We start from the raw sequence: 16,022 nt of genomic DNA, 5'->3' as shown, positions 1-16,022 counted from the left end.
GCCACCAGCTGGCAGCAGGATGTTTGGCACATATAAATGACTGACATATTCCTCCTACATATTCCTTGCCCACCATTCTTGTTTTCCTAAAGCAGTTTCTCTAATCAACCCAGCTCTATTGATCTGTGATTCAGGTGATTGTCGTGATGCATCATGAACCGCTGTCCTGACATTTTGCTGTGAAATCTCTTCACATATACATACACATTCGGGCAAACATGAGACAATGGTTTTGTGTCCTCTATGCTGTCTTTTCATGAAGCACAGTTCTTGTTAAGTGTTTTAGTGGCAGTGGACACACGAACAAAGACTTCTGCAGGTTTCAGAGTTTTTCTGTTGGTCTTTTGCTGCGGTTTGGGATCTGTAATGTCTTCCAGGATTGTCCGCAGCATTCTTAGAGTGATCTTTGCAGAGAGCTACTTTTGTCCAATAATCACTTTTGCCTTCAAAAAAAATGTTGAAAGTCCAAATGTTTGTGTTATTAGTCGGATTGTGTTTGTTTGTAATTGTGAGTTAAATTAAGACCAGTCCACAGCTCAGTCTGTGCTCTTGATGAGTTGATTTCATATTTTCAGATCATCAACAAACACATATAACTGAGCAATGGCTCGAATGGTGATGTTTAGACATCATGATTCCTGTCCATAAATAGATAATAACGTAGAAATACAAACAGGGCCCTGTCTTTCAGCGGCAATATGATCTGTAATTTAAACAAAAGCCTTGAAGCTGTCAAAAGTCCACTGGATGGAGTGTTAAATGGTTTCATTTTGGCATGAGAATGCAGTGAAACACAAGAGTTTTGTAACACATAACAACGGAATGAAGGCTTGCGAAAGACAGTTCACATTTTGTTTTTATTGTTTAGGAATGCTCCATATCACAATCAATCATTTGAGATCACAGCACTTGTGTCTCACTTTACGCTTCATAAAGATAACATAAAATATGATCATGTGTTAAACACTGCTAATAAATATTCATTCAAAACATTCCTTGTTCACCAATGTTCTTGTACTCAGAAAAAATATTAATGATAATCCACAATCATACATACACATGCTTTTTTTTTTTTTTAGCAAAAGCAGAATCGTAGGGAATGCGGCTGTCTGTCATTTAATGAAGAGAAGCACATGCTCCAGTTTCTACATTCATCCATTCATTCATCCTGAGCGAGCGTCCGGCGCTGCACGATGGAGATCTTCACGTCATCGATTCTTCGTTATCCTTGAATGCTTTCATCCGTGTCTGTTTAGATCAAGATCAGAGACAAACAGAACATTTAAGTCTCGTAAAGACACTTTGCGTTTGCAAATAACTCCAGAATCAGTGTCTGAGAACTCTGTGACCCACAGTTTAAAAACCTCTGGTTTAGCAATGTCACGAGTGCAATCACTTTAGACAGGATAATACAAAATGTGTGCCGCAGTCACATTTCTGTCTGTGCTACATCACCCACCCCGGGAGGATATGAAGGTAAAACAGCTGCAGAACTCCAGAGCTTGTGGATCTGAATGTGAGAACTTGTCATATTATTATTCATATTTGTAATTGTAAATTTGCACTCACAGCTCTGACCTGAAAAGCTGAATCTTTACATTTGGACACAGACTGTAGCTGTGTTTCAATTACAGATTTGAGCAAAACTGTTGCTATTTTATAAATATTGATTAAAACGGATTGCAAAATGACGAAGCTTCCATTAACTGATGTTATGCAATTTTTTCCTCTCGCAATAAATCATGGCAACAGATTTTTGTAGGATTTTGGATATATTTAATTGAAAAAAAAAAAAAAAAAAAACATTTCCATTGCTGTTTTGTAAAATATTCATTTTTCCACTTTTTTTCTTTTTTGCGATATATGGGATTTTTTTGTGCAATTGACGTGTTTCTATTAGGCGTATTTTCAATTCGCAATTTCAATTTGCGCAATTTAAAGGGTAATGGAAATGCAGCTCTTGATCAAAACAATTGTGTTAAGTCAAAGTTGCAGATTAATAGTTACAAATGTGTAGAATGACATTCACATTAACAAAATGACACAAATGTGTATGACTTATTTACTTTTGCACTTCAGTTTTGCCGTACAACCTCTCACATCTGGCAGTACAACTTCAAATCCTAGCGCTTTGACTTTTTCTCCTCCTTTTGTGGTATTTCTGTAGCAAAACTCACTCATGCACTTGTAAATGCAGATGTGAGAGAACAGAGCTGGGGGCGGGGCTAAGGTGGGAATGAAGACATTTTATTGGCTGATGCCTGACCAGTGAACAATGCTAGCCAATTGCAGTGCAGAAAGAAAAATGTTTTTAAGCATATCAGCTATTAGCAAAACACTGGAAACTATTTTCATTGGATATCCTTAGCTTTTACCGGATTTTGCACTGCATTCATCTGGTCACTCAGGTATTATCTGCTAAACAAATAATGCAACATCGTTCATATGTATATCCTAATGAATATTGCAGAGTAATGTTTGATCTCCAAACAACTCTGCGCTGTGAATATTTAATTGGGATGAATCAGGACAGACAGCAGTTTCGCTGTATTTGCAGCAATTTCTAGTAACTGTTAAGACATAATGTGCATTGATAACTACGCTTTACAATAACATTTTATTCCGGGGAATGAGGCAGCATTAATACGTTCTCATACTCCTTGGCAGTCAAATGTGACCAAACACCTTAAAAGTCTAACTTTTAACCACTAAAATAATTGTACTACATTTTAGCTCAGCTCTGTTTAGTTCATTTGAAGAGATTTTGGTACTAAATAATATGCACAATAATTATGATCCATGAATGGCCATTCAAAATGTAACAGAGAAAATTGTTTTAAATTCCAGTGCAAAGAGGCCAGAGGCTATAATATTCATATGTAATGTCATGGTTTACCCACTAGATGCCCTTTCACATAAATACACATATTTAGCTCTAGTTGCTCAAAACAGTATTGCCGGTCCGAACTGCGTATTTTTTTAGATTTTGCTTTTTAATGTACTTTACATTATTAAACATTCAATTTGTATAAGGTTTTTTTTTATTGTTGCATTTAAAAAGGTTCATTAATGACATCCCGTGTTATTATGATATTCACATAAGGAAAAGCACAAGTGAATATAAATAAAGGCAAGCAAATAAGGAATTTTAAATAAATAAAGAAGTTTAAATTATTAAAAAAAACTGCAATATGAACTAGGATATGCATATGAAAGATGTTGCATTATATGTTTAGCATAAACATATAATGCATAATACCTGAATAACAAGATGAGTGCAGTGTAAAATCCTTTAAAAGCTAAGGATATTCAGTGAAAAAAAGTTTCCAGTGTTTTACAAATAACTGATACATATGCTTAAAAAATGTTTCTTTCTGCATTGCAAATCCCAATGGCTGGCGTTGTTGATTGGTCAGGCATCGACCAATAAAATGTCTTCATTTCCACCCTAGCCCCGCCCTCGACTCTGCTCTCTCACATCTGTATTTACAAGTGCACCAGTGAGATTTGCAGAAGGAATAGCAAAAGTCACATTTGCACACTATTAATTAAAACAAGGGCGTTTTGATTATTATCTGTATGTACTGTACAAATCAAAAGATTCAGCTTTTCAGATCAGAGCTGTGAGTTATATATTATATTCAGATCCACGAGCTCTGGAGTTGTTTTACCTTCATATGATGTTCCTCACACACACAGACTGATGGAGCTGATCTCACCTCAAAGGTCTGCAGCACATGTTTGCACACTTCAGTCAGGTTGTTCAGTCCATTACGCAGCGGTTCAGACGCTGAAACCCCATCTGCACAACATTGATCAGAGAAATAATCAACACCACGCTCCGGTTCTGCTCAATGACAATAATAAACAAGCTCAGCCTGACATGCGGCACATTTCAGTGACACAAGAGAGGTTCTTCCATTAGGAGAACATTTGTCCACTAGGATGACTTCAATTGAAACAAGCTTGTAACAATCGGTCGAATTACATGGATTTAAAATGGGGTCAGATTATACTGTGAGAGATAAAATAAGCGTTTTAAAAAGATGATTTTTTTTTTCAGACTAGTGGAAAGAAAACACCCAAAAGACACGGTTATGTCTTTCTTTATAGCACTTTATCTATGTGTCAATAGATTTCAATTACAATACAGATTTTTAAAGCCCATGAGTTTTTTTTTCTCCTACACTGAGCCATAAATCTCCACTTCAGTAGCACTTACACACACCAAACTTTACATTTGTATTCCTGACTATATCCTGAAGGTTTATACAGAGTGATTTGTTCTGATATAATTAGCTTGATTATATACAAAATGTTATTCCCCTAAAAATTATAAAATAAATAAATAAATACTTTGTTTTCTATCTGTTCTAAGTTTTTTTTTTTCTGAATTGAGTGACAAAATGAGATTCCCCAAGTCCCCTCTGTAAAAACATTTGACTCTAATATGTCAAAAAAATTAAAACAAGAATTTAGAAACTGACTTCATCCAGTGTTTAAATTGTTGTGCTAGAAATGTACGCAAATTAGTGCATATTTCATTAAATAATGCCTCATTTCAACCTAACATTTTAGAAAACCTGTAATACAAAAAAGGTTTGCAATTATCAAAGTAATCAATCATCTGGGTAAGTAAAGTGATAACTATTAGTTTTCTATTAGCAGTGTCTCGCCTTAATAGGGAAACGTTACATTTATTTGTCCCCCAAAAACTGCTTTGGTATATGGTTTTAAACTCCTCAAACTCTAAATGTACTTCATTTTAGGCTGATTTTGTTCAAAATGACATTCTTCGATTTAACATGAAACATGTCTAGATCTTCAGGCTCTCAATCCAACGCTATTCAGATTTTTCTTATATGATACTAAGGATGCATGTGTTTACAAGTAACAATTTGACCTTCAATAACTGCACCGCATCTTCATGATGATGTTTAATGGAAAAATTAGGAATGCACAGGAATGACTGGGCCGAAGTGTGTATTTTGCCAATTTGTTTCACAATTGTATAAATGAAATCGCCAATCATTTCTTTTTACAGTTTTGTCTTGCTTTTCAAAAAAAAAAAAAAAATCAATTACAATATAACAATTAAAAAATATTTACTAAACATGGAACATTTTAACATTCTAGTAGACATTATAGTCTACTAACAAAGCACAATTTAACTTATATTAAATTTAAGTTAAAGTGAAGTAAAATAACATTCTTTGGCCATTTTTAGGAGCCACTTCTTGAATCAGGCATGTGTTTTTAATGAACAAATAAATGCAGCCTTGCTGAGCAAAGGAGAATGTTAGAATAAAGGTATTAATAGGGCTGTTTTTGCTATTTTTGTCTTACTTTATTTTATTTGACAGAACAACAGTAAAATGACATGACTAACATTTATGAATGCTGACTTTTATTTAGTGGTAAACCCGCAAGAAGAGCTCAGTGCTAGTTTTTGCTGGCAGCAGCAGATTTGTGAATGATTGTCATCTTTGGTCTTTGAACCCTGGCTAAGGAGCTGCTGTCAGAATAAACACAATTGGTGTCTGGTGTATTAAACAACAGAACGTTCTGGAGTTGATTGACTAATGGATGATTTCAGTCATCGTACAGTAACCTTTCTCTTCTCATGAAGACATGCGATGTGACACTAAACAGTCTCTCGCTGTCGCTGCTTGGAATGATTTTTGTGTCTTTTTAGACAGTTTTAACCCCTTCCACACTGACCACATGTTTGATCATTAGTGCACGCCTCTGTTTGATTCACTATCATTTATTCTGCCTTTTTGCTTTTTGCTAATTTCAGTTGCCAAACATTCGGTGCATCCCTAGAAAAAATGCTTTCTTAGGAGCAACTCAGTGCTTGGCCTTGACTAAAGCACAGGTCTTTAACCCAGACTCAGACATCACACACACTGGGACGAATGAAGGAGTCTCTCACCTCGTGTTTGTATCCGAAAGTTGATTTTGCTTTCAGACGGGTGTGTGATGCTGTATCCACAGAACTCCACGTCCTGACTGCAGAAACAGAAACACACGCGAGTCAGACTAAACACTGATCATACCGACAGACAGATGCACACAGCTGCACCACTTGTTGAAACATTCATCTCAGTCTGTTTTTTAGCATTAGCACTCATCTCAGAGTCAGCAGAAAAGTGTTACAAATTCAATTGATGCTGGTGACTACACTGTGTGCAGAATTATTAGGCACATTTTCTTTTACAGATCAAATGAGCCGAAAAAGAGATTTACCTCAGACTTAAAAATTAAAAAACTATTAAATGCCCATGAGAAGGATGCAATGCTGGAATTTTCAAATTAAAGGCATGACCACCGGACAGAAAAAACGCTTGTTGCATCTGCATTGTCAGAAAAAACAGGTGGAGGAGAAAAGATGCATGTTAATTGCAAAAAAAGTAAGAGTTAATGTTAAAAATTAGATCTGAAACCATCAGGAACCATTTAGTCTCCAGCGCCACCGTTTTCCTTGAGTCTCCAGAAGTGCAATGTGTCAGCTTCTCAGAGACTTTGTTTGGGCAAAAAATCCTAAAAAATGACCCTCAAATAATAAGAATAACATTCTGAAGTGTTGTGAAATACATGGAGACTGTCTTTTATAGGCTTTCTAGACAGATGAGCTGAGAGTGGCTCTTGAAGGACCAGCACCACATCCTCTTACAGCACTCTTTCCAGTTTATCCTCCAGAATCTGGCAGTAAGTTTTAAGAGTTCACTTTGGTCCATCTCTGCAAGACAGACGTTTCAGGATAGGAGATGGACTAAAACTGAAGTCCCAAACTTACTGCCAGATTCTGGAGGATAAACTGGAAAGAGTGCTGTAAGAGGATGTGATGCTGGTCCTTCAGGAGCCACTCTCAACTCATCTGTCTAGAAAGCCTAGAAAAGACAGTCTCCATGTATTTCACAACACTTCAGAATGTTATATTTATTATTTGAGGGTCATTTTTTAGGATTTTTTGCCCGAGCAAAGTCTCTGAGAACCTGACACATTGCACTTCTGGAGACTCAAGGCAGGTTACAGTTCTGGAAAACGGTGGCGCTGGAGACTAAATGGTTTCATATCTAATTCTTAATATTAATTCTTACTTATTTGCAATTAACATGCATCTTTTCTCCTCCACCTGTTTTTTCTGACAATCCAGTGTTTTTCTGTCCGGTGGTCATCCCATAACTTTGCAAATTCCAGTTTATGCATTTTTCTCATGGGCATTTAATAGTTTTAGAGGTAAATCTCTTTTTTGGCTCATTTTATCTGTGAAATGAAAAGTGCCTAACATTTCTGCACACCTGAATATAAGGAGTTTTTCACTTCCAGCCTCCATGGACAATTATATATCACTTATAAATGATTAAATACAAAATGAATAGTAGTTATTAAGATTGATGTGGTTTGGAACTGGTGAAATGTGCTTGGAAAAAATATGGCCACAAAATGAACGTGCCTAATATTTATGCACACAGTGTAGTCACCAGCATCAGTTGCCTTTTGTTAGCATCAGTTGTAAACTGGGAAAAACTGAAACAACACACCTCTTCATGATCATGTATCTGAGCGAGTTTCCCAGCGTGTGATCCTCTTCATGAAGCACAAACGTCACACAGCCCTCATCTGAGCCGTCCGCCCGCACCTGAGAAAGCAGACGAGCGCTCATACATCGACTGACAGAAACATCACAGCTAACATTCATACATACGAACTCAACAAAGCCCAACACATGTGTGTAGTAAATGCAGGGCTGTGATTATGGGCTAAAAGTCCTATTACGCGAGCGTGAGGGACCTGATCGGTTCACTTAAAGGGATAGTTCACCCAAAAATGAAAATGTGATGTTTATCTGTTTACCCCCAGGGCATCCAAGATGTAGGTGACTTTGTTTCTTCAGTAAAACACAAACTAAGATTTTTAACTCAAACCGCTGCCATCTGTCAGTCATATAATGGCAGTGGATGGGCACCAGATCTTTAAAAGTAAACAAAAAAACAAGTTTGTCGTGGCCACCACTAGGGCTGAAACGATTCCTCGAGTAATTCGAGTACCTCGATTACAAAAAGTGGTCCGAGGATTTTTTTCTGCCTCGAGGAATCGTCAATTTAATTGTGGTTCAAGCGGCCGCACGGACTACTTTCAATGTGGCACAACGTGCTTACGTCACCTACGCAAGGGAAGGCCGGGGAAGAAAGGAGGAGGAGGAGGAAGCGGACGTACAGGTGTTTGACTTAGGGAGCGGGAAAATGGCAGAGGCGAGGAGAAATAGCGATGAAACAGATGAAAAAGGCGATAAAAAAAGACAGAAAATGTCGAAAGTGTGGGAGCATTTCCGACTGAAAAGAAAGGAGAACACCGTGACGTGCATTAGTTGTAACACGGCCCTTGCATACCACAACAGCACGTCTTCTATGTTGCAGCATCTCCGCAGAAAACACCCGGACTTGAGCGGAGGACCGGAGACAAGGTAATATTAACGTAGCAAATCAGTGTGATCAACGTTAATGTATTTTACGAACATAAACGCCAGCCTTGCAGAGGGCTAGGTTTTTGTTAATTATGACTGACTACTGTCAAGTTTGTGGTTAGTTTATTACGAGCGTGACGACATAACTTCATAGAGGGTTGATTTAAAATTTAAAATTTAAAAGGACAGCGCTGATAAGTCTAGATGGAAATAAAAACATAAAGTTAATTAAGCAGTTTTAAAATTTAGTCAACTACTAAGTAGCTGGTCACTGGTCACAGTGTGCCTCACTCTATTGATTAGGCTATGTGTGTGGTTATTGTGTTCCAATACAGTAGTTGTCTTAATTGTGGACACTGCAAAAACTCAAAATCTTAAAAAAAAAAAAAAAAAAAAAAAAAGTATTCCTAGTCAGCTGGTGTAAATTCATAAATGCACAGCCATGAACCTACTGTATTAAGTCATTTAGTCATAGTAATATCATTTAACTAATTATTATTTCTCTTCTTTTTTCCAGTAAATCATCACAGTCTCGGATGGACAAATTTATCTGTAAAGCACCATTCTGTGGCCCTGAGCAAGCAGCTGAGCTAACAAAGAGCATTTTAAACATGTTAGTCAAAGACATGCGCCCACTGAGTATGGTAGAGGACAGTGGTTTTAAAGCAATGGTTGCAACTTTCCATCCAAAGTACGAGCTTCCATCAAGAACATTCTTCACAAAAGAGATGGAGAAAAAGTACGAGGATGTCAAAGCGAAGATGAAGCAGGCGCTGCAAGAGACTGAGTGCATTGCACTCACCACTGATATCTGGACGAGCATTGCAACAGAGGCTTATATGGGGGTGACATGCCATTACATAGGGGAGAATTGGCGCATGGTGTCCCACTGCCTGACAACGATGCCCCTTGAGGAGAGACACACAGCTGCAAATATTGCACAATGGATTGAGGAGGTGATAACAAAATTTGACATCCCAGTGAAGAAAATTAAGGCTGTCGTCCACGACAACGGCGCTAATGTTGTAGCAGCAGCAAAGATTTTGCAAGAAAGGCACGGATGGGCATCAGTGCGTTGTGCCGGGCACACCCTCAACTTAGTTGTGCAAAGCTCTCTGAAGATCCATCAAGCTATCTCCAAATGTGTTGCGGCTGCGAGATGCCTTGTCGAACACTTTAAAAAAAGTGAATTGGCGAGCACGAAGTTGAAGGACAAGCAAAAACAAATGGGTGCTAATGAGAATATGCTGGTACAAGATGTCTGTACCCGTTGGAACAGCACGTACGCCATGTTGTCCAGGCTACAAGAACAGAGGTGGCCAGTGACAGCCACACTCTCTGACCCTGCAGTGACCCTGGACCTGAAACCTGAACAATGGAACCTGATTGAAGAGCTGAACCAGGTCCTTGAACCCTTTGAATCAGCCACAGTGTTCTTAAGTGGACAACAATATGTCACACTGTCTGTACTTCCACATCTTGTGTGCAAACTTAAGCAGAACATAGAGGAGCCAGAACTTGAGACTGCACCTGTGAGGTTGTTCCAAACTCATGCAGCAGAGCAGATAACAGTACGATGGGAAGGACTAACTGAGTTTACTCCTGAATCTCCAAACATAACCCTGCTTGCTGCTGCTCTAGGCACTACTGGCGAAGGCTCTGCTGTGCGTTCCGGCAACATCTACACCTTCAGAGCGCCTGTTCTCCGCCGCAGGCAACATTGCCTCTAAGAAGAGGGCAAGCCTCAGCCCTGACCATGTTGATATGCTTACCTTCTTACATTGCAATAAAGAGCTCCTTTAAAGGTTTGCTCACACACTCACACACACACACACACACACACACAAGATGAGAGAGAGAGAAATAAGAGGGTGGCTGTTGCCTTGATATGGACTTACTTGTTCCAAGTTCCTGTTTTTGTCTCCCCTCCTATATGCCAAAATAGCATCTTGTGTTTTACAGTTGTTATGTACATGTTATGCACAACATGAAGGCTTATTTTGCCTTCTTTCTTTTTTATAAATGTCTTATGTTTTTGATAACTTGAAAGTAATGTAATTTTATTTATTTTTGATATATTGAAAGTAATTTTATTTTATTTATTTTTGATATCTTGAAAGTAATTTAATTTATTTTTATTTGTGTTTTATTTATTCTTATTTATGTTAGCAGTTGCCTCTTTGGTAATGTTTCAAGACCAGAAAATACTTGCTTGTGAATTTAAGAAATAAAAACAGTTGATTCTAAAAAAGGAAACCAATTGGTCATTCATTATTAAGTGAAATATGTTATTTTCTCTTGTGTATTCATAATTGCTCTTTAACGAAGCAAAAATACGTTTTATCCGATTACTCGATTAATCGATGTAATTTTCAGTAGAGTACTCGATTACTAAAATATTCGATAGCTGCAGCCCTAGCCACCACATGCTATGATGAGGAAACGACATCCATTTCTCGTGGCCATGAGTTTAACGTGTAAATAAACCTGCGTGACCATAGTAACCTGGGATTATTAGATATATTTATTAATATTTGATTTAGAATTTAAACATTATATTAATTATTATGGAAAAGAATATAATATTTAATGATTATATTAGCAATAGGCGATATGTGATGTAGACAGCAATCAAAAGAAGTTCATCATGAATATATCACATAAAGTACATCAAATAAAATAGCCCTGCAAGACACATTTTTACACATCCCATAGTCTTGTAAGTGCATTAACTGATCCTCTTTTTTCCATAATATTTGTATCACTTCATTCTCTTAACTTTCTGAATGTAAATGATACTGTAAATGCTGTCAAGTGAGGCCAATATGCTATATGACTGGGATTTTTGCTGAAACGCAGTTTAGAGGTTGAACTTAACATATGTTATTTTATTTCGTCTAATTAATAGACTAGCCTATATAAATATAATGTTTCATTGAGTGAATCATTCACGTAGTTTCATTTGTAAATAATTTATGGACATAAATGCTATCATAAAGTCAAAACTTTATTGGCATAATTGTCAGCCATTTACAGTATTTGCAAAACATATGGTAGCTAATACTCGCATTATACTGAATGTTAATTAGGTAGAGCGATACACAATAAATATAAAAATATAGCCCTAAGTCACTTAGAATTTGTTATTATTATTATTAGGCTATTATTACTTCAATATCTGGTTAGGGCTATATTTTTGTTAACGCCTGACAATTATGGCAATAAAGTTTTGACATTATGATTGTTTTTATGCCCGTGTTTTCATTTGCAAATTAAACTATTTGAATGATTCATTCCTCAGTGAAACACTATAGTATTTATATAGGCTATTAGAACAAAATAAAATGTTAAATTCAACCTTTAAACTGCACTCAAAAAATCAGTATCATTTACATGTAGAATTTAAGTAAAGAGATCGAAATGAAGGGGGAAAATGAATATAAATGAAAATAAAATTATAACCAATAATAATACGGAAAACAGATGATCAGTTAATAGAAGGAGGGATAAAAATGTGTCTCGTAGGCCTGTTTTATTTGATGTACTTTATGTAATATTTATTCAGGATTTATATTGAATGTTGTCTACATCGCGCACAGACAGTATTCGCATAGACGTTCAAGCATCCCCTATTGTTAATATAATATTTGAATATTGTATTCATTTCTATAATAATTAATATAATCGTTTCTCAATTTAAAATAAAATATTAATAAACATATCTCACAATCCTGGGTTACTATGGCTAAGCAGTTTTGCTTAAACTCGCACATTAAACTCGTGGCCTTGAGAAATGCACATGGTTCCCTCAACATAGCATCTTCTGGCCACGACAAAATGAAGTGAACCAATCATGGCCCCTGGCTGTCACCGTAATGTTGTTTAGGCTCAACTGCGAGATATCCTCATAGCACACGTACATCTCAGAGATGTCTATTTCACGTCTGCATTTACATCTGCAAGACATAGTTTGCACATCTGCAATACATCTATTGGACGTTTCCTATCAGATGTCAAATAGACGTCTGTTAGATGTCTTTAAGATGTTTATGATTTAGAATGGATGTAAAACTGACATCTTACAGACATCTGTCAGCAGATGCTTTCCAGATCAAGTGATCTTTGACAGACATCTTGCAGACCTACCTGCGCTATCTGGGTAAAAGTTTTTTCTATAAAGTGGGCTAAATGTTCAGCGTTGTTTTCATGAGGCCCTCAAAGGGTAAACTGAAGCAAAGTGCTTTGTTTTAGGGCAGAAGCAATGTTTTAGATTGTAACATTCACACGGCCGGGTTCGCAGAAACAAAATCAAGCTTAATTCAGAGAGGTGATTGCAAAAAATACGTTAGTGACATTCTCCACAGATTAAACTGTTTTGTTGCTCCCTGAGCTTTTAAATCTGAATAATCTTCAAATAACTGAGCGAGAGCTGCAACTAATTATTATACTTTGATAACTGATTTATCAACCATTTATTTATAGTATTTGAGCAAGTGGTTAAATAAAATCTTTATTGCAAAAATAAATATGTATGAGAAACATTATTCCAGATTTGACTAATATTGTCCTCCAAACAATGTGTGCATTGCATGCTATGAAAACAAACAGTGAATGTAGAGCATCTCTACTATCCACCTTATGTTTAATCAGACTTGTGCTTATATTCAGTGGTACAAAACAGATTTAAAAGCAGCTTTGATGAAGCAAACTGGTATTTCTCATATGATTTGAATGTATTCTTGTAATTATGATCACACCTGTTTGCAGCGCAACAAGTTTTATGGTGTTGTGCACGCAAATAATTTACTGCACTTTCTAATTCTCTTAGTTATTAAGGTTATTTTAGTATTAAGTCAAACGTCCTGCACACTCACAGAAAATAATTTACTTCTGCTTGGCAAAATATAGTGTGCAAAATAAGGGTTGAAATATAAATAAATATTATGTTAAAAAACAAAAAACGATTGCTTTTTAAAGCATAAGTTGCTAAATTAGTTAGTTGTTTATTTTTATTGCTATGGCAGCAATTAAATCGTCTATCTAGCTAAAATGAATTAGAATAACTTATAAACACAAAAATACAGCAGTTTGTTTTTTAATGAACCTATGATAAAAATCTAAAATCTTTTCAGGTAAAATTCTACTTAAGTCAAATTGCTAAAGTAAAAGTTTAAATAAATAAAATTTAAAGCACAAACTATAGACTTAAAAAATAATTAATCTGTAAATTGTAATATTACATTTAACTTCCCCATTATAAGTCACTTTTCAGTTACTGCTCACATTAAAAAAAAAAAAAAAAAAACATATTTACTTGTGGTGCCACATGAAGAATTTAATGCACTCCAAAAAAAAAAAAAAATGCTTTTCTTACTGAGATTTTTGTCTCGTTTCCAGCAAAAATATCAAACGATTCTTAAATTAGAAAGGATTTTCTAGACAAATAAAAAAAAAAAAATCTTGTTTTCAAAAAAAAACAAGTTCACATTAAATGCATTTTTGCTTAAAACAAGTAAAATAATATGCCAAAGTGTAAGAAAAATAATCTTGTTATCTGTTTGAAATAAGTTTTTGTTTTTTAGCTCACCCCATTGGCAGATTATTTAGTGTTTATTATTGTATTATTATTTGTTATTGTATTTATTATTTATTTAGATGTCCGAGTGGTTCATTCATGCAAATTCACAACGCAGATGGGACCAGTTACACTTGTTCTAAGCAAAAACATAATTTTGACTTGCTTTTTTTCTGAAAACAAGACAATAATTTTTTACTTGTCTAGAATATTCTTCTTGATTAAGGAATTGTTAGATATTTTGGCTGGAAACAAGACAACAAATCCAAGCAAGAAAAGCCTTTTTGAAGTGTGCCTATATATTAATATCATGTTTTATTTTACTGACAGCCCTCTTTTCGAAAGTAATATTTTATCTAAAATAATATTTGCTTACTTATAATATTTACCTTTTTGTTTTATTTATTTAGAAATCACGTTTTTGTTTTAGCTTTCAAAGATTTTGTTCTGGGCTCTATTGCTGCTATTAGCTCATATGGGGTTATACACCATATATACACCACATATCTATTAAAATACATCTGTTTTGATCAATCCTTGTGTACTTTAGTAACCTGTGTCTCAGCAAACACGAGGAAACTAGTGCTACAGAAACCCTACATGTCCATGAACCTAATGAAACAGCAATACACGACACTCAGAATTGACACATTTGATCTAAAGTTGTAGAGGACGTGATGTCTTTCATGTTGACATGTAATAGACTCATAAAAACAGAATGAGAACGCAGTTTTATTCACCATCTCCAGCGCGTGTTTCTGTCCGGGCTCCGCCATGCTGCCGCTGCTGTGTTCTGATGCGCATGCGCGAAGTCAACGGGACGCTCAAGTATTTCGACACCGAGGAACAGAACATGCCATCATATATGATAGAGCTGTGAGCTTGTTGTCCGAATTGAATTAGCTGAAAAAAATAGAGATAGAAAACAATGAAAACATATGTCTCTCGGTTGCGTTCTTCTTCTTTGTCTTCGTTTTGTTGGTTGGCAGGACAGCTTTTGGTGCTTTACCGACACCCACTGAACAGGATCAGTAACACCACAAGAGACTTAGCTACTGTTGTGTTCATTTTTTATTTTTAACCTATTTTATTTTCTCTTTCAAAACAAATATACAAAGATACTTAAGGTGAGACACTGCAGGTGAATAGGGTAAAAAAAAAGTTATGACAATTACTTACCCATACATTTTTAAAATGTATGGGTAAAATAAAATGTTAGGTTTAAATATGCAAATGGTCATTCTTTAATGAAAATAAGCTCATTTGCATACATTTCTAGTGCAAAAATTTAAACACTGGAGAAAGTCAGTTTCAAAATTCTTGTTTCGTTGTTTTTCATTTGGGGATTTTGGGTCCCTTATTTTGTCACTCTATAATTCAGAAAGAAAAAAAAATCTCATTTTGAGAAAACAGCCTTTAAAAATGTGTATTGTAATTGAAATCTATTGACACAAATGGACAAAGTGCTATAAAAGAAACACTTATCAGTGTCTTGGATGTTTTCTTTCACTAGTCTGAAAAAACACTTTATAAAACACTAAAAAGTCCAAAATCTCAAACTTGACAGGTGCATGAAAAAAACAGTTTTTGCCTGCAGTGTCTCCCCTTAACATCAAACAGAACACAACAAAAGTTGGGGATACATATAAGTATATTATGGAGGGTAAATAACATATTAGAGACGTTTTTTTTACATTTCTTGTTTCTAGTAATTGAAATCAATGAGTCATAAAATATATTAATTAATTAATTAAAAGAGGGAGTAATAGACATTACTGATCCAGTATAAAAAATAAAAAAAGGATCATAGATTCATCTATTTTAATTATTTTATAAAATATATCAAAAACCAAACATAGATACCTGCTTCCAAAAGTCTTCAGAATATTTACAGTTATAAAATAAGTGTGTAAGTGTTTCAATCTCTAAATAACAAAATGAACATTTAGGTGAGACATTTTTTCTAAACTTGTTAAT

At 35.5% G+C, this 16,022-nt stretch overlaps 1 protein-coding gene across 1 annotated transcript; it reads right to left on the bottom strand.

The window, feature by feature from the left end:
- Positions 1-838: 838 nt before the first annotated feature.
- On the bottom strand, positions 839-15,024 carry polr1d (RNA polymerase I and III subunit D). The gene is made up of 5 exons (XM_073821114.1): positions 14,786-15,024; positions 7,548-7,645; positions 5,936-6,012; positions 3,720-3,802; positions 839-1,248 (listed from the first exon to the last, which is right to left on the bottom strand). Exons 1-5 carry the CDS (start codon positions 14,819-14,821, stop codon positions 1,204-1,206), a joined length of 339 nt encoding a protein of 112 aa, XP_073677215.1. The 5' UTR covers positions 14,822-15,024; the 3' UTR covers positions 839-1,203.
- Between the last annotated feature and the right edge of the window lie 998 nt (positions 15,025-16,022).

Source organism: Garra rufa, chromosome 16, assembly GCF_049309525.1.
Source record: "Garra rufa chromosome 16, GarRuf1.0, whole genome shotgun sequence".
NCBI classification, from domain to species: Eukaryota; Metazoa; Chordata; class Actinopteri; order Cypriniformes; family Cyprinidae; genus Garra; species Garra rufa.
This window is presented reverse-complemented; position numbering and strand designations above follow the sequence as displayed.

Bases quoted from the DNA above. Each gene is read 5' to 3' on its own strand.
- polr1d (XM_073821114.1), bottom strand. From the start codon at position 14,821: ATGGCGGAGCCCGGACAGAAACACGCGCTGGAGATG. The intron at 6,013-7,547 runs GTGTGTTGTTTC...CTGTTTCTGCAG, and splicing joins AGATACATGATCATGAAGAG to TCAGGACGTGGAGTTCTGTG. The intron at 3,803-5,935 runs GTGAGAGACTCC...AATGTTGTGCAG, and splicing joins CTTTCGGATACAAACACGAG to ATGGGGTTTCAGCGTCTGAA.